Source organism: Poromitra crassiceps, assembly GCF_964638095.1.
Source record: "Poromitra crassiceps genome assembly, chromosome: 3".
NCBI lineage: Eukaryota > Metazoa > Chordata > Actinopteri > Beryciformes > Melamphaidae > Poromitra > Poromitra crassiceps.
Window position 1 is genome coordinate 7,889,309 of NC_139625.1, and position 19,694 is coordinate 7,909,002.

Sequence of the window (19,694 nt, forward strand, 5' to 3'; positions counted from 1 at the left end):
CAATGTCAACCATCATCTCTACATGGAGAAATGACCAAGATGGACCAACCAACAAGACAATGCAACCATCATCTCTACATGGAGAAATGACCAAGATGGACCAACCAACAAGACAATGCAACCATCATCTCTACATGGAGAAATGACCAAGATGGACCAACCAACAACACAATGTCAACCATCATCTCTACATAGAGAAAATTACCAAGATGGACCAACCAACAACACAATGTCAACCATCATCTCTACATAGAGAAAATTACCAAGATGGACCAACCAACAAGACAATGTCAACCATCATCTCTACATGGAGAAATGACCAAGATGGACCAACCAACAACACAATGTCAACCATCATCTGGACATGGAGAAATGACCAAGATGGACCAACCAACAACACAATGTCAACCATCATCTCTACATAGAGAAAATTACCAAGATGGACCAACCAACAAGACAATGTCAACCATCATCTCTACATGGAGAAATGACCAAGATGGACCAACCAACAAGACAATGTCAACCATCATCTCTACATGGAGAAATTACCAAGATGGACCAACCAACAACACAATGTCAACCATCATCTGGACATGGAGAAATTACCAAGATGGACCAACCAACAAGACAATGTCAACCATCATCTCTACATGGAGAAATGACCAAGATGGACCAACCAACAAGACAATGTCAACCATCATCTCTACATGGAGAAATGACCAAGATGGACCAACCAACAACACAATGTCAACCATCATCTGGACATGGAGAAATTACCAAGATGGACCAACCAACAAGACAATGTCAACCATCATCTGGACATGGAGAAATGACCAAGATGGACCAACCAACAACACAATGTCAACCATCATCTCTACATAGAGAAAATTACCAAGATGGACCAACCAACAACACAATGTCAACCATCATCTCTACATAGAGAAAATTACCAAGATGGACCAACCAACAACACAATGTCAACCATCATCTCTACATAGAGAAATGACCAAGATGGACCAACCAACAACACAATGTCAACCATCATCTGGACATGGAGAAATGACCAAGATGGACCAACCAACAACACAATGTCAACCATCATCTCTACATAGAGAAAATGACCAAGATGGACCAACCAACAACACAATGTCAACCATCATCTCTACATAGAGAAAATTACCAAGATGGACCAACCAACAAGACAATGTCAACCATCATCTCTACATGGAGAAATGACCAAGATGGACCAACCAACAACACAATGTCAACCATCATCTGGACATGGAGAAATTACCAAGATGGACCAACCAACAAGACAATGTCAACCATCATCTCTACATAGAGAAAATTACCAAGATGGACCAACCAACAAGACAATGTCAACCATCATCTCTACATGGAGAAATGACCAAGATGGACCAACCAACAACACAATGTCAACCATCATCTCTACATAGAGAAAATTACCAAGATGGACCAACCAACAACACAATGTCAACCATCATCTCTACATAGAGAAATGACCAAGATGGACCAACCAACAACACAATGTCAACCATCATCTCTACATGGAGAAAATTACCAAGATGGACTAACCAACAAGACAATGTCAACCATCATCTCTACATGGAGAAATGACCAAGATGGACCAACCAACAACACAATGTCAACCATCATCTGGACATGGAGAAATGACCAAGATGGACCAACCAACAACACAATGTCAACCATCATCTCTACATAGAGAAAATTACCAAGATGGACCAACCAACAAGACAATGTCAACCATCATCTCTACATGGAGAAATGACCAAGATGGACCAACCAACAACACAATGTCAACCATCATCTCTACATGGAGAAATGACCAAGATGGACCAACCAACAAGACAATGTCAACCATCATCTCTACATAGAGAAAATTACCAAGATGGACCAACCAACAAGACAATGTCAACCATCATCTGGACATGGAGAAATGACCAAGATGGACCAACCAACAAGACAATGTCAACCATCATCTGGACATGGAGAAATGACCAAGATGGACCAACCAACAAGACAATGTCAACCATCATCTCTACATGGAGAAATGACCAAGATGGACCAACCAACAAGACAATGTCAACCATCATCTCTACATAGAGAAAATTACCAAGATGGACCAACCAACAAGACAATGTCAACCATCATCTGGACATGGAGAAATGACCAAGATGGACCAACCAACAAGACAATGTCAACCATCATCTGGACATGGAGAAATGACCAAGATGGACCAACCAACAAGACAATGTCAACCATCATCTGGACATGGAGAAATGACCAAGATGGACCAACCAACAAGACAATGTCAACCATCATCTGGACATGGAGAAATTACCAAGATGGACCAACCAACAACACAATGTCAACCATCATCTCTACATAGAGAAAATTACCAAGACCAACAAGACAATGTCAACCATCATCTCTACATAGAGAAAATTACCAAGACCAACAAGACAATGCAACCATCATCTCTACATGGAGAAATGACCAAGACCAACAAGACCAATGGAAACATGATCTAGTAAAGCTTTATATACAGTAGATTGAGTACTGCAGGGATGATGTATTTTTGTAGTGTAAAAGTCAATGGGATTTTTGCATGGGGATTTCGGTTAAATGCATGAAATAAGGTCTGTGGTTAACAAAAGTTTATGAAACAGCAAAGTTTGTTTTCAGCAAGATCATCTTCACAAATGAGGACCACCTTTATGACTTTCGAAGCGTTTTCTGAAAATCACGTTTTTTGCTGACAGAAGTGGTTCAGAAGAATGCAGCCAGCGTGGTCCCAGTTTGGAGAAATGGAGAGAAACCGGCTGCATCAGGATGTCTACTGAGTGTGAACATGGATCACGAGCAAAAACATGAAATTCTTCCACACTGCTCACCTGCCATAATCAAAGTCTTCACCAGCCCTGAGATGCCAAGTTGACTTGAAAAGACATCATTTACACCCTGTTTTTAGCAGAAATATTCACAGGTGCTCCAACAGGTGGTGCTCACTTTATTCTACTTCTTTTAGCAATGTGGCTCCAGTCCAGATTTCAGAAAAAACAGGGCGTATTGTAAATTATGTCTTTTCAAGTCAACTTGGCATCTCAGGTCTTGTGGAGACTTGTATTATGCCAGGTGAAGAGTATGGAGGCAATTTAGTTTTTTTTACCAACCATTTTTTTTCATTTTCTTTTATTTTGTTAAATTTTTACTCATGACCCTGTTCACACTCAGCACACAGCTCTTGCCTGACGCGGGCAGTCTCCATTTCTCTAAACTGGGACTGCGCTATTAGCTGCATTCTACTGAATGTAGTACAGTCGGCAAGTAGCCTACCTCAATGGTCCCCAACCACTGGGCTGTGGACCGGTACCGGGCTGCAACGCATTTGGTAACGGGCCGCGAGCCCGGTCCAAAAAAATAATAAAAATAAATAAATAAATAAACATAGGCTATAATATTATAGGCTGTGTGTGGTAGTTGAAACATTGTTTCAAGTTGATGTTTATTGTTATGTTTGTAGTTGAAACAAAAACATAAATACCGTAGGCTACATACAGTACAACACAAAAGGCTGTTATTTACCCTTTGTCGCCACCTGGTGAGTAAATATATATGTAAATAAAAGCATTTAAATTGACAACCGGTCCGCGACATTTTTTTCCATGTAGGCTACCTACCGGTCCTTGGCACAAAAAAGCTTGGGAACCCCTGGCCTACCTCATACAAGCTCATACAAGCCGTCATCAAAGAATCACAACCATCCCTTTAATATCATAATTAATGTAGCCTACAATATAACATCCTTACTTACTATCAATAAGCAGTAATTAGCCTGACATGACAGCACACAACATTGATTATGACACACTTGTCCACCCCCCCCCCCCCTATCCCCCATGTCCACGGCCACGCCCACACACACACACACACACACACACACACACACACACACACACACACACACACACACACACACACACACACACACACACACACACACACACACACACACACGCACCTTAAAGGCAATAGGGAGGGTCTTGTTACACCTCCAGTGTGTGGGCAGCACAGAGCAGAGGAAGTTGGGGCTGTCTGTCCTCACCAGCTCTCCTGGATGTTCTGAGATCACCTGCAAGAACAAGCAAGAAAGATATGAGCTTAATCCACCCACCTTCCTACCTTCCTATCTTCCTACCCAGCTGTTATGGTGTCACCTTCAGGCAGAAGATCATAGTCATGACGTCCTAAAAGGATTTTCTTCATATTTAGAATATCATCGTTTCCCTCTTATTTTGAGTATTTATTAGGATTTTGCTGTATAGTGATAAATACGTGCACATCTAGGATGTTATAGATTTAGGTGTCCAGACTGTTTACTCGGTGGGGCCCGGGCGTGGAGAGCTGCAGGGAAAGGCTGATAGGCTACATAACCACATCCGGGGTGAAGGTTGAGGTCTCTCTATTTAGCTTCCGGGTCACACCGCAGCCCGATGTTGAAAGACAAGATGGCGCGCTGCTATGAGCTAAAGCAGTCTGCTGTTGACAAGACACCGCCGGGGATGGTTTGGAGCTGTGGAGCTGTCGCCAGCCAACAGGCCATGTACTGGCCGTGTGTGTGGACATTGAGAGATTAGCGCTATGACATCTGAGTGGCTTACGTACTATCTAAGCTACTAGCGGTTAGCGTGGAGATGCTAACTACTAGCGACAAGCGAGAGTGGACATTCTGAGAGACTTTGATTCAACTGTGGAACCAAGAATAGGATATCGGACCATCTACACGCAAACATTACCACGTTTGAGGATGGGATTCTAAAACATCTTCTGAACGAAAAAGCCAGCGCACAACGAAATCTGCAGCTGGTCCAAGCCAGAATAAAGTGACACAGTAACGTTGGTCTGGTCCACATCCCAAAGACGTAGCTTCACAAAAACGGGTTTAAAATTGTTAGAAGGTAACGTCTGTTTGGAGCAGTACTGTGACCACTAGAGGTCGCCTCACAGTGACCTCTAGCGGTCGTTAACTTAATGACGTGGTGGGATGGGTAGATAGCGCAGTGTCCTCGCAAGAGAGCTGGTTCGACCCCCGACATGTTTCGTTTTTAACCGTAACCAGTGGGCTAGCTCCTCGCTTCGTTTGTGAAGCCAATGCCAAAGTAACTTAAACGTGCATTCTTTCATTACTGTCAACTTGACAGTAATGAAAGAAAAGCTAAAAGCTAAAAGAAAGCTAAAAGAACTTGACAGTGTCAAGTTCTTTTAGCTTTGCTCTCTTTGTGTTGTTCTGACATGTCTTTGAGGCATGTCAGTCTTTCACCTCGTAATTGTGATTGTTGCAGTGTGTCCGTTTTAAATGGTATTTACGGTGCTCATTTTCCCATTGAGTCATGCCTTCTGCAACCTTCAAGTTGCAGTAGGCTATGTTTGAGATTTTAGTCTTTAGTATGTTTCATACTACTGTACTCCTTTAGTATGTTTCATACTACTGTACTCCTTTAGTATGTTACATACTACTGTACTCCTTTAGTATGTTTCATACTACTGTACTCCTTTAGTATGTTTCATACTACTGTACTCCTTTAGTATGTTACATACTACTGTACTCCTTTAGTATGTTTCATACTACTGTACTCCTTTAGTATGTTTCATACTACTGTACTCCTTTAGTATGTTTCATACTACTGTACTCCTTTAGTATGTTTCATACTACTGTACTCCTTTAGTATGTTACATACTACTGTACTCCTTTAGTATGTTTCATACTACTGTACTCCTTTAGTATGTTTCATACTACTGTACTCCTTTAGTATGTTTCATACTACTGTACTCCTTTAGTATGTTACATACTACTGTACTCCTTTAGTATGTTACATACTACTGTACTCCTTTAGTATGTTTCATACTACTGTACTCCTTTAGTATGTTTCATACTACTGTACTCCTTTAGTATGTTACATACTACTGTACTCCTTTAGTATGTTTCATACTACTGTACTCCTTTAGTATGTTTCATACTACTGTACTCCTTTAGTATGTTTCATACTACTGTACTCCTTTAGTATGTTACATACTACTGTACTCCTTTAGTATGTTACATACTACTGTACTCCTTTAGTATGTTTCATACTACTGTACTCCTTTAGTATGTTTCATACTACTGTACTCCTTTAGTATGTTTCATACTACTGTACTCCTTTAGTATGTTTCATACTACTGTACTCCTTTAGTATGTTTCATACTACTGTGTTCCTTTTGTATGTTACATACTACTTCCAATGTCACAGTGTTGATCCTTGCACTATTTGTGTTGTATTACTTGTTTTGTGTGTTGTTTTTTACATGTTACCAACGTGTATAACTCGACATGCAACTTTGCTGCTTTGTTGGCCAAGTCACAATTGTAAAACATATTTTGTATCTCAATTGTTTTTATCTGGTTAAATCATGGTTAAATAAATGAATAAATGAATGAATGAATGAATAAATAAATAAATAAATAAATTGAAGGCAGGTTCAAAATGAAGTCCATTACATGGAAGTGAATGGGAAAATGACCCTACTTCTCACTTGGATTTATGACCACAGTACACACTTTCCTAATGAGTTTATGGTCTCAATCGCTAGTTTCAAGTGCTTCCTTTGTTTACATGTTAAGCACTTTGGTCAACTGCGGTTGTTTTAAATGTGCTATACAAATAAACTTTGCCTTGTCTTGCCTCAAGTCTTCTTCATGATGCCATGATGTTCATTTAGTAAATTATGGTCCCATTTAGCGTCAAATAATAGACGATAAAGCAGACTATGTTTTGGGGGGTGATTGACAGGTCGCCTGTCCAGTGATGGCGCAGCTCGCAGATCACGGACCAACAGCAGGCGGCGCTGTGACTCTTCTCGTCCAAATTCACGTCACTTCTGGCTCCAAATAACCAAGATGGCGATGGTGAAAATGCCAACCTCGAGGCTTCAAAACACGAGTGCAAAAAACAATGGGTGACATTGCGGTAGCTATGCATATATTTATACAGTCCACCCAAACCATAACTCTACCCTTAACCTTAACCTTAACGTTAACCAAATTGTTTTAGTTGCCTAAACATAATCGTTTAAGTGTTTTGTTTTATTTGTGTAACATTTTAAAATTAAACATTTGCTTTCAAATGGATGTAGAAATTCTACAATTTTAGATCTTCAACATTGTCCTACCTACCTATACGAGGGCTCAGCCGAGCAGCATTTTGGTAAACAAAACGCGTCACTGGGTGGCAACGGCAATGGAACCCTATGGAGCGTGAGCTTTGGGAGGCTTGAGTGTCTGACTCTAGCCAGCTGACTCTGTTTACATTTTAAAAACTGCGACAGTTCACACAACATTAACACGACATGCATATACATCAACCTCTTCAGCTACTTCTGCTGTCACTCAGAATGTCAAAATATAAGCGATGTGATGTATAGTTTTTGAGATATTAACGTTTGTTCGTTAATATATCGTTAAAGTTCATTCTATCTTACCTCCACCATGCCGCGGTCCACCATGCCGCGGTCCGCCATGCCGCGGTCCGCCATGCGCAGTTTGCCCACCAGGGCGGCTCCACTTCCAGCCTCCTGGGCGCCGAGGGGCAAGGCCTCAGTCATCTTCCCCCCCGAAGAGAGGGTGGTGGAGGGGGGAGTGAACCGGCGACCGGGGGCTGGGTCTGCGTGAAGATGGATGAGATCACGTGAGATATATTTCCCTTTTACACCTCCGTAAAGGTCCCACACTTAAGTATGCTGTGTGTGTGTGTGTGTGTGTGTGTGTGTGTGTGGGGCGTCCTCTCCCAAAACACTCTCAATCCATTTTGACACCTTAGCCCCTTTTACACAGCCTGTAAGCCACCACCGTTCCGCCGTACTTACGCCTCGCCTCCTGTAGCCTACAAGGACAGAATGGCGTGTCATTTTGTTACACCTTTCATTCCGCCAGCAGAGGCAGTGTCAGCGCCCAGATCAACCAGCAGAGGCAGTGTCAGCGCCCAGATCAACCAGCAGAGGCAGTGTCAGCCCCAGATCAACCAGCAGAGGCAGTGTCAGCGCCCAGATCAACCAGCAGAGGCCCAGATCAACCAGCAGAGGCCCAGATCAACCAGCAGAGGCAGTGTCAGCGCCCAGATCAACCAGCAGAGGCCCAGATCAACCAGTAGAGGCAGTGTCAGCGCCCAGATCAACCAGCAGAGGCCCAGATCAACCAGCAGAGGCAGTGTCAGCCCCAGATCAACCAGCATAGGCAGTGTCAGCGCCCGGATCAACCAGCAGAGGCAGTGTCAGCCCCGGATCAACCTCTGTCTAAAAGGGGTGAGCCCTGCGAGCTGGGAAGCAGCTCATTCATAAAAAATAACAGGAGGAATGAGGGGAAACCATATTGACGTTTACTATCAGAAACAAGTTAACCAAAAACTTAACCTAACTTAACCAAAGCAGATACAGTATTCAATACAGGATTGAAATCCAAGGAATGGGAGACGCTGTTACTGCAGTCTCTCCTGTTGCGTTCTCTTAGGGCATTGGTTCCCAAACTGTGGTCCGCAGACCTCCGCCTGGTGGTCCGCCAGATAATTGCATTTTTTTTTTTTTTTTACAGACAACAGTTTTTACATACACATTAACCCTGAGCAGTTGCGGGATTGGGCCGATTTTCGGAAATATCGCGATATTTGGGAAACATCACAATTTTGAACATTTACTTTCAGAGGCTGCAGCAGGCTCAGTTTTAAAGCCAGAGTGAGGTTTCTGGGATCATATGAAACTAGAAGACTTAAGGAATCGATTTGTACCAACCATGTCATGCTAGCTTGTCAGGAATGTAGCTAAATAACACTCCAAAGTTAGGCAAAATTTTGGCGAGGGAATTTTTTTTTTCAAAGGGGTCCTATGTTTCACAGCCTAATGTTGACAGGTGTGTGTGTGTGTGTGTGTGTGTGTGTGTGTGTGTGTGTGTGTGTGTGTGTGTGTGAGAGTGAGTGTCCGTGTGTGTCCATTTTGAACCAGCTTATATTGTTATTTAGCCTTTCTGCTGTTATTGCATGGTTAAATCAGCAAATTTTATTTTGGGTGGTGGGGGGGGGGGGGGGGGATATACGCACTGGAAGTGGTCCCTGAGACATTTGGTTTGGTGCATAGTGGTACTTGGTCAGAAAAGTTTGGGAACCCCTGCCTTATGGGAAAACACATGTTCCTGTACATTTAACCTAATGAATCCATAACTCTGAATGCAGCTGTGCGTGCGCACCTCTCTCGTCACCGGGCCTACCGTGCCTGTGACAAGAGACGAGCGAGACATGAGATATCACCACAGAAATTATTTTCTGAAACCAAGCGGCTCTATATTGACAACCGATGACGATGACATTATTAAAAGCCGACCTGCAGCTGGGTGACATGCGCGCATCCAAGCCGCTTTCAGGACGGACTTAATTAGGCCTACTTCACAACATGGGAATATTTGCTTTACTTTTTAAACTGATGGAGCCAAAGGTAAGAATAGGATTACCCTTGTGTTAGCTGTATATTATTAGCCTCGTGTTAGCTGTAGCCTACATCTGAGAAGGAAAGCCCTTGGCATGTTGCCAATGTGTTGTGAGCTCTTTTTTGAGACCTGATGCGATACCTCTGTGCAGGGCTGATCCTGGCCATTTGGGTGCCCTAAGCGTAATTGTTCTGTGGTGCCCCCCCCCCCGCCCGTAAAACTTTCAATAACTGTCAAACGAAAGACTGCAAAATCATTAATTATGAACGATACTAGTGTATCTCACATTTCATTACATGTGGGAAACAAACAATTGTTAGAATTACTGTACATGTCAGCAAACAAGTGATTGTTAAACTGTACATGCAAGCAGGGGCGGACTGGGATCATAATTCAGGCCGGGCATTAGATACCAAGCAGGCCAGGCCGATACAGGCCGACGTGCGTGCCGGCGTCCGAAGGGCGGCGGCGAAAAATTTGGGCTGTTTGAAGCCCAATTTGGGCCGTTTGAAGCCAGATTTGGGCTGTTTGAAGCCAGATTTGGACCGTCTGAAGCCCGATTTGGGCCAGTTGAAGCCAGATTTGGGCCAGTTGAAGCCAGATTTGGGCCAGTTGAAGCCAGATTTGGGCCGCTTGAAGCCCAATTTGGGCCGTTTGAAGCCCAATTTGGGCCGAGTCCAATTTTACAATGAGATGCACCCTGAATAAAGTAATAAAACCACTAGTAAACCAGTAGGCGGCGCCTGGCCTGCTGTTCAGTGAGTGGCCTGACTGAGGGCACCAAAAAAAAAAAAAAAAAAAAAAAAAAAAAAAAAAAAAATTTGGTGCCCTCAGTCACGTGATGCCCTACGCAGTCTGCGTACTCTGCGTAATGGGTTGGAGCGGGCCTGCCTCTGTGATCCATAAAGTCGATCGGACGAATAAATGACAGCCGCTCGTTAAATAGACTCCTCGTTAAGTGGCAGATCAACTGATCTGCAGTGCTTAATAACGGGCAATAAGAATATAATGATATTCTATGGCCATGGCTGGTGCACATTCAAAGGGCTGCACAATTACGCACAAATCCCAATGAGCAATTCTCCGTGCCTACAGTTTATGAGCTACATTAGGTTATAGTAGGCTATTTATGCTCAAACGACGTTAACATTATTAGTCAAAATTAACGGACATACTAATAAGCTTAACAACCTGTCAGAGGACCTCTCTATCGTTTAGAGGCTTTTCTAAAATGGATTGTGTGGATTTAGTTGGTGTTTTGATACTTTGACCATGTTTTTATATAGACTATCCAACTCCTTTACCATCATATAGGACCTTTAAATATCCCCCCCGACATGTTTGGTGGCATCATCAACCCACAGAAAAGATACAAAATTATATTAGATTAGAGTAGACGATTCCAGCCGTATGTGGCTGATATTCATGTAGATTTTGTTTATTAGTGGGCCAATTTGTAAGTGTATCAGAAATGAATATTGGCCAGTCAAGCAGAGAAATGCTGGGAAGAACCTCCTGTAATCCCTAAAAGGTTTTGATTCACTGTTTCCGATTCACTCCGTTAAAGTTGGTTTGTATAAATTGCTTTGACTCACAAATGCTTTGGCAACACAAGTAGGCTTTGTCATGCTAATAACGCTGTTCACATTCTGAAAGAGGGATATGATTGGAAACTTTCAAATGATGAAATCAACGGAACAAAAAAAAGCTAATTAGGCATATTGGCATGCAGTGTTGACGTCAAGTCACTATATCTCGAGTCTCGAGTCCCTCTATAGTGTTCGAGTCCCAGTCAACAAAGAAGACGAGTCCCCATTACCTGAGTGTGAGTCCGGTGTTACTGAACATGAGCGTGAACCCACATGTAGGTGGAACAGACGTGCCCGTCCTCCCACCAAAGTGAATAATGTCATATAGCTAGCAATATCTTATGCCAAATTATTAGGGCCTATTACAAAAAAAAGAAGAAAAAAAGTCTTTATCAATTAACAAGTCTGAGTCCTCGTCGCCTAACCTGCGAGTCTGAATGCATGCATGCTCAAGTCCAAGTCGAGTCACGGCACGGTGGATCAGTGGTTAGCACTGTTGCCTCACAGCAAGAAGGTCCCGGGTTCAAACCTCGGCCCGTCCCAGGTCCTTTCTGTGTGGAGTTTGCATGTTCTCCCCGTGTCCATGTGGGTTTTCTCCGGGTGCTCCGGTTTCCTCCCACCATCAAAGACATGTATGTTAGGGTTAAGACTCCTGTCAGTGCCCCTGACCAAGGTACTGGCAAAAAGAACTGGGGTTGGTCCCCGGGCGCTGCACTGCGGCTGCCCACTGCTCCTAGTTCTAGGAAGGTTCCTAGTAGAGCAGGTGTGGGCAATTATTTTTCCTGGGGGGCCACATGAGAAACCCAGATTGTTGCTGGGGGGGCAATTTTTTTTTGTCATGCCGTTAACCTCTAATTTTAACACTCGATTCAATTATAGAAAACTATTCTTATTATTCAGCATCAGTTATATAGAAAATCACTCCAAACAAGCCAATTTACGTCATTTCATTAGATTTTTCCAGCTTCTTAACCCTAGAACACTAACGTGATTTAAAGTCACACCATCACTAACGTCGGGTGTATTTCACCCGATGCAATATACCCCATAAAACATACTTCTCATCAAAATATCTTAAAGTACAACAATACATGGCAAATTGAGGTACTCTTCTTTTGTTTTTAAATGTGAAATATCACAAAAAACACAAAAAAGTTTATTATGGGGGACACTATAAAAAATATGTCAAATTCGGGAAAAATGAGGTAATCGTTATAAAAATAAAAATAAACCCAAAAAAACAGGAGCTCCCAACTTCTCCTTCGGTCCACCCATTCATGGGACTTGTGTGGTGAAAAAAAAAAAAAAGTCACCACAATACCATTGTAACTAACCTGAAGATATTTTACCCTCTATCACTAACGTCGGGTGAAAATCACCCGAACACGTAGCCGGTAGAAAAAACCATGAATGGGAGCAGGGAAACAAACCTACATTCAATGACGTCAGTGAGCATCCTGAAGGTACCTAAGGACCCTGGTCTCTGGTCCCACTCACAATCGAGGCCATACCCTAGATTTATTCATCACCAAGGGCTTTGAGTCATCGTTTCTTTCAGCTAGTGATGTTGCTCTGTCCGACCATCTCTGTATCTTTCTTGAACTCAAGATCACCCCTATCGCTCTTACTCGGTCAAAAACCATCAAAAAGCGTCACATCAACGAGAGCACTAGCACACGGTTCATGGAGGCTTTCTTGCTGGCCCCTTCCCTCTCCTCAGCCTCTGTCAATGATCTCCTAGATAACTTCAATTCTAAAACCCTAAAGGCTATTGATGCTGTAGCTCCCATTAGATCTAAACTAATCTCCGGTAAGAAAAAAGCACCATGGAGAAACGCTCCCTCTGTAAATAACAAAAAAAGAGATTGTAGGAAAGCCAAGCGCAAATGGCGGAAAACTAAACTTCACATCGATTATGACATCTATAAAAATAGTCTTCACTCCTACAACCAGGAACTAAAAAATTCCAGAAAATTCTTCTTCTCCGACATTATCAGCAAAAACACCAATGACGCTCGCACTCTTTTTGCCACTGTTGACAGGCTGACAAACCCCCCCCCACAAATTGCCCCTGATCTTCTATCCAATGTCAAATGCAACGAATTTGCGACCTTCTTTAGGGATAAAATTATAAATATCAGACTAACTATTTCCACATCAAGAACAAATGTGGCTCCGCCGCACCCACAGAATAGGTGCTTAATTAACATGACTCAGTTCAATGTCATTGACCACAAGAAACTAGAAGAAACGATACGAGGCCTTAAATCCTCATCGTGTTGCCTAGACACCCTGCGAACAAGCTTTCTAAAAAATGTCTACAGTTGCCTGGCGACCGACATACTGAAGATAATTAATACCTCTCTTCTTACAGGCATTTTTCCAAAATCTCTAAAAACTGCAGTTGTTAAGCCCTTGCTAAAGAAGCGTAGCCTCGACCCCTCTATAATCAGCAATTACAGACCAATATCAAATCTTCCCTTTATTAGCAAAATACTCGAAAAAACTGTCTACCAACAACTCAATACCTTTCTATCCTCCAATGACCTCCTAGATCCTTTCCAATCAGGCTTCCGACCCCATCATAGCACCGAAACTGCGCTTATCAGAGTTATAAATGACATCCGAATGAACACTGATTCAGGTAAAATCTCAATCTTAGTGTTACTAGACCTCAGCGCTGCCTTTGATACGGTTGACCACGAAATTCTATTGGACAGACTGGAAAACTGGGTCGGGCTTTCCGGCACGGTCCTAGAGTGGTTCAGATCTTATCTGCAAGACAGGAACTACTTTGTCTCCATTGGCAACTACACATCTGACCAAACCAAAATGACATGTGGGGTACCCCAAGGATCAATTTTAGGTCCTGTCCTGTTTAACCTTTGCTCTCTCTGGGCCTAATTATGCAAAAAAACAAAATAGCTTATCATAGCTATGCAGATGACACCCAACTCTACATAGCCCTCTCATCGGATGACTATGCCCCCATAGAGACACTGTGTCAGTGCCTTGCGCAAATTAATGATTGGATGTGCCAGAATTTTCTCCAACTTAATAAAGACAAAACAGAGATAATTGTCTTCGGCAAAAAAGAAGATAGGCTCAAAGTTACTGCTCACCTCGAATCCCTATCTTTGAAGCCAAAGGACCAGGTAAAAAATCTTGGCATTATTATTGACTCTGATCTAAATTTCAACTCCCACATCAAGCTTATAAGAAAATCTGCCTTCTATCATCTAAAAAACATAGCAAGGATTAGAGGCTATATGTCCAAACAAGATCTTGAAAAACTAATTCATGCTTTCATTTCTAGCAGGCTAGACTACTGCAACAGTCTTTTCAATGGTCTTCCCAAAAAAGCTATTAAACAACTACAGCTCATTCAGAATGCGGCTGCTAGAGTTCTAACAAGAACCAAGAAAGCTGAACACATTACACCAGTTCTCAAATCCCTGCATTGGCTGCCAGTAAATCTTAGAATAGACTTTAAAATTCTGCTAATAGTTTACAAATCTCTCAACGGGTCAGGCCCACACTACATCTCTGAAATGCTTCTACACTATGAACCATCCAGATCCCTGAGATCTTCAGGCACTGGTCTACTAATTGTCCCGAGGACCAAATCAAAACATGGTGAAGCCGCGTTCTCCCACTATGCCTCTCATAACTGGAACAAACTCCCTGAACACATTAGATCTGCCCCTACTCTGCCTATTTTTAAATCCAAGCTAAAGACCTTTATGTTTACTCTTGCTTTTAACTGCTACTAAACTACTGCCTCTCTCGACCTGTAATTAAAAAAAAAAAAATCCTGTACATTTCCAACAAATGGACTGTACATGTAATAATAATTTGAGTATATATTTTAACTAAAACTGTCGGCTGTGTTTTTTATGTGTTTTTTTATATGTGCATTGCTTTGCTGCTTGTTTTTTCGATTATTTTTTTGTAAAGCACCTTGAATTGCCTTTGTGTATGAAAGGTGCTATATAAATAAAATTTGACTTGACTTGACTTGACCCGCCCACCTCAGACAGCAGCAAGACAATGAAAATCACGTGAATTCAATTGTCCGGGTGAAAATCACCCGACGTTAGTGTTCTAGGGTTAAGTAAAATGGTGTGGCTTGTCTTAGACCTCCTGGGCCAGACAGAGGCATCATGAGGGCCAGTTCTGGCCCCCCGGGCTGTATAATGGCCAGGTCTGCAGTAGAGGATGGGTCAAGTGAGAGGATGAATTTCCCCATGGGGATAAATAAAGGATGACTTAACTTCATGACTCATGAAAGTGAGTCCTGGACTCGGGCGCGAGTCCTGCACTCGAACAGTGCTGGAAACGAACTAAGTACAAAAACCCTACTTAGGTACAGTAACAATTTGTTACTGTACTTAAGTATGGTTTTCAGGTGTCTGTACTTTCCTAAGTATTCCGTTTTCTGTCAACACTACTTTTACCAGTGTTTGCCCATATCTGGACTGGAGTCGAAACAACACTGTCAGCACAGATGAAACTCAAAGGTGAGGGAGAGGATTACCAGACACCCAACCCCCCCCCCCCCCCAACACACTGCATGACACACACACACACACACACACACACACACACACACACACACACACACACACACACACACACACACACACACACACACACACACACACACACAGTCACACACACACACACACACACACACACACACACACACACACACACACACACACACACACACTGACTGACATACCACCGTGTAGTCAGGAAACGATACACACTCTAGTAAGTTGTTCCAAACATGCTTACGGGCGTGAGTTTCAGCCCTTTCTTACAATCCACTCTAAAGTCATAATCGGACCCATTTCCTTAGAATGATCTGTTTTGCTTTCCGCTGTCACTCAACAGTTACTCAACCTGCATCAGTTCATGTAATGTGATCAAAAATCTCTGCCACCACACAGGAAGTGATGCGTTTTACCTTTCCGGTGTGTGTTTGGAATAAATAGAAGCAGAGCCGAGTAGAGCGCCACCTCTGGGAAGAGCATGTGCATAGCGATGAGCGCTGAGCAACACAGATGGAGACAACACAAGGAAAAGGAGGAACTGAAGGATTATCAATTAATCTCAATTGGAATCATGAGAAGTGTGCAGCGGTAGCTTCCCTGGCTACCAACACGCGGGTCGCGGGTTCGAGCCCCCGTGTTACCTCCGGCTTAGTCAGCGAAGTGCGCGCTGAAAGGAAGCCTGGGCAGAAGTTGCGAGGAAAGTAAACAAAACCAAAAGAATGTGGTGAAGACGTCGGTTAGAAACCCATGCCTGCCTGTCTGTCTGTCTGTGGCCTGTCTGTAGGCCTGTCTGTCTGTCTGTCTGTCTGTCTGTCTGTCTGTCTGTATGTGGGCCTGTTGGTTTGTCAGGCAGCCAACCCACAATTGAAGCCACATGCCAGCGGTTGGAGTGTGCTATGTGAAAGCCTCCCACAGCCCAGCCACTAAACACTGCACTCAGCAGCTGACTGACAGCATCTCACCACCCGCACTTGTCAGATTGGGGTACATTGGCATTAATTTCACTGTAATTAAATCCACAAGAAATGATCACAATTAAAGAATGTATAGAATGACTATAGTGTAATCCACTCTGCACCACGGTTATGTCGCTACAGTGTAGACAGCTCTATACACTTCAATATTCAATCACCAACGACTACAATATTTGAGAGTCTCTGTATAAGAAGATGTGACTTCTTGGAGCGGATATCCTCATGGCATCTCAATAGGGAGAAACCACATTGAAATTATATTATATGATTATTTTGCTTCTCTGTGGCTGTGGCATGCATGCAGTTCTGCTACACCGGCAGCTGTTTGAGCCAGTTTCAACCAACAATTCTGAAAAGTATAGGTATATTTTGTGCTTATTTTCTTTATATACTTGCCTACTTCTTTGATAATTTTGCTTTATATTTATTCATTTTATATTTATTATGCGACACCGTTCATCTCCATCTCCATCAGATGAACTTGTCTTATCACCATGCAATAAATCTAATCTAAAACACACTGTCTCATCTCACCCAAAAGCCAGTATAAAGACAGCCAAGACTCTATAATACAGTTTGTTATGAAATGACATTTTTGATAGCAGATTATGGAAGGATTTTCTCTCTCAGGTGATGCTTGGTCCATTGGAAGCCAATGCGATGAGAAACTCATACTTCTATACTAACTTATATAGCATAGGCATTATAAGGCATCGTAACCTCATTATAAGCACATTGCCAGTGCATGATAATTATAATCTGAGCAGGATACAATAAAATTTGCAAAGATGTATAGGGGGTTGAGTGCTGCATGGGGCAACTGTAAAGTGAATTAAATTCTATTGAACTAAATGCAATTTTCTGATGTTTATCCCATGATTCTGTTGTAAGAAAAGTGCATATTTGCATCATATGCATCACCTCAAGTCATGTGTAAGCTTTTGTTTGAGGTCTATAAGGACCATCACTGCACAAGTCAAGTAGCTTTACACACAACATTACAGAGAGAGAGAGAGAGAGAGATAGAGAGAGAGAGAGAGAGAGTGTGTGTGTGTGTGTGTGTGTGTGTGTGTGTGTGTGTAGCCTACTGTAGAAGGGGAAGTTATCTCACAATCCACCACAAAAAAGCTGCCTATATCACCTATCACCACCATAGAGATAGAATGGCATAATAATAATAATAATAATAATAATAATAATAATAATAATAATAATAATAATAATAATAATAATAATAATAATAATAATAATAATAATAATAAAAAACATTAGGTTAAATGCAGCTTTGTGGTACTCAATCATTTTTTACAAACTTTTTTGTTCTCTGTGAGGGTGTCGTGAGAATATATTAAGGGAAAACTACAACAAAATTTCCAAAATCATGAAACAAATCACAGCCTACTACACTATATTGGATGCTTATAGGCGACATGATGCAGATGAATACAATGACTGCCTCTGTCTGAATAAAAGCCTGTTAAACTTGTCATATTATGTCTAAATGTTTTTGTATTTTTGTCCCTTACATATTTAGCTAATCAATGTTTAGACTTATGGACCGCCATTAGGGCTTTAGTCTTAAATGTCTCAGGTTATTCTTATGTGTCTTTGATTTGTCTTGTTGTAAATGTTACATACTTTGTTAACGTGTTTACTAATAGTACTACTAATAATAATAGTAGTCAGCATTATTTTAAATGCTATTTGCTTAGTGTCTGGGCCCCTATCTCAAGCTTCTCAGCTGTGTCCCCTTACGTCCATTATTATATTTGCATTTTAACTGTGAATAAAACTGAACTGAAGTCAAATGAATGAATGGCAGAATCTTGTATAGAATCTCCCAAGATGAGCAAGTGCAAGTCATGTTTGTATATGTTCACCTTCCATGCTGCATTGAGGAATTTCATGTATACATCTATATTGACTAATTGATTCAAAAACGGCAATCATAATTGAGCCTACATAAAGCGACACAGGTCCATCCTTTAAGACTGTAACAAATATGTTCATATTTTAATCTATGTCTGGGCTTAAGAACTGCCACTTTACTATAGCCTATGTGTCTAAAATAAAGTCATGTTGAACATTGAATTGAATGGTAAGGAGAGGGGTTGTACCGTATTTTGCGTCCCACAGAAACACCATTGTGCGCCACGGTGCGTCCAATGCAACGCAATGTCCTCCTCGATCAACGCAGATCTCCCGGGCGCACAGCACGCTCCTCTGGGTGTCAGACCACTCGCTGCTTCTGTCCGTCCAGCACAAACGAGTCCAAAGATGCGCCAGGAAGGTATGTGCGTTAACGTTCTCCTCGCTCGGACGCACCGCGGGGTCTCCACACAGTCCGGGCGGGCGGTCGGGCGGGCGCGTAAAAAGCCTGGAGAGACGCTCTCAGAAGCGGATCCCCGGCGGCACTTTAATAAGAAGCGCTCCTCGGCTTTTCCATGCGGGATAAGAGGCACTCTGGACGGGTAATGATCGCTGGATACCTCCTATGGTTCCCCAGCGAGCCTTCCTCACATGGCTGTCCGAAAAATGTGGAAGGAAATTGACGAAAGAAGGAAACATATGGCAAAAAAGGCACTACTTTTAGTAGTTTACGCAGAAAAAATGGATTGTTCCACTATCCTTCAAATATCCTTACAGATATCGTTAAAACCATGAATATACCATCACTCGAGCAATAACACCCGAAATATCGCCACCAAGTACTAGTCCATACGAAGCACACTTAACCCTCTCTCTCTCTCTCTCTCTCTCTCTCTCTCTCTCTCTCTCGCTCGCTCTCTCTCTCTCTCTCTCTCTCTCTCCCTCTCTCTCTCACTCTCTCTCTGTGTTTACTAGCTGTTTGTCTATGTCTCTCTGCCTCACAGATGAATAGGCGTCCCGTACTGACAGCGCCAGGCTTTTACCGGCAGCCCAAGGTTTTGCATCTCATTTGCATGAGGAACCACGTCGCAGCCAATGGGGAGGCTGGCCGGGGAGGGGGATTGACCAACCAGCGGCACATCCGTCCGCTGGGAAG

At 42.5% G+C, this 19,694-nt stretch overlaps 1 protein-coding gene across 1 annotated transcript in view; it reads right to left on the reverse strand.

Moving 5' to 3' along the window:
- runx1 (RUNX family transcription factor 1) overlaps positions 1–18,814 on the reverse strand; it is a gene marked incomplete at both ends in the record, with an annotated part of 73,030 nt that extends 54,216 nt beyond the window's left edge. Inside the window, 3 exons of the mRNA XM_083632678.1 lie at positions 4,064–4,174; positions 7,558–7,739; positions 18,787–18,814. Coding sequence (XP_083488804.1) covers positions 4,064–4,174; positions 7,558–7,739; positions 18,787–18,814 — 321 coding nt within the window. The remainder of the gene's footprint in view (positions 1–4,063; positions 4,175–7,557; positions 7,740–18,786) is intronic.
- Between the last annotated feature and the right edge of the window lie 880 nt (positions 18,815–19,694).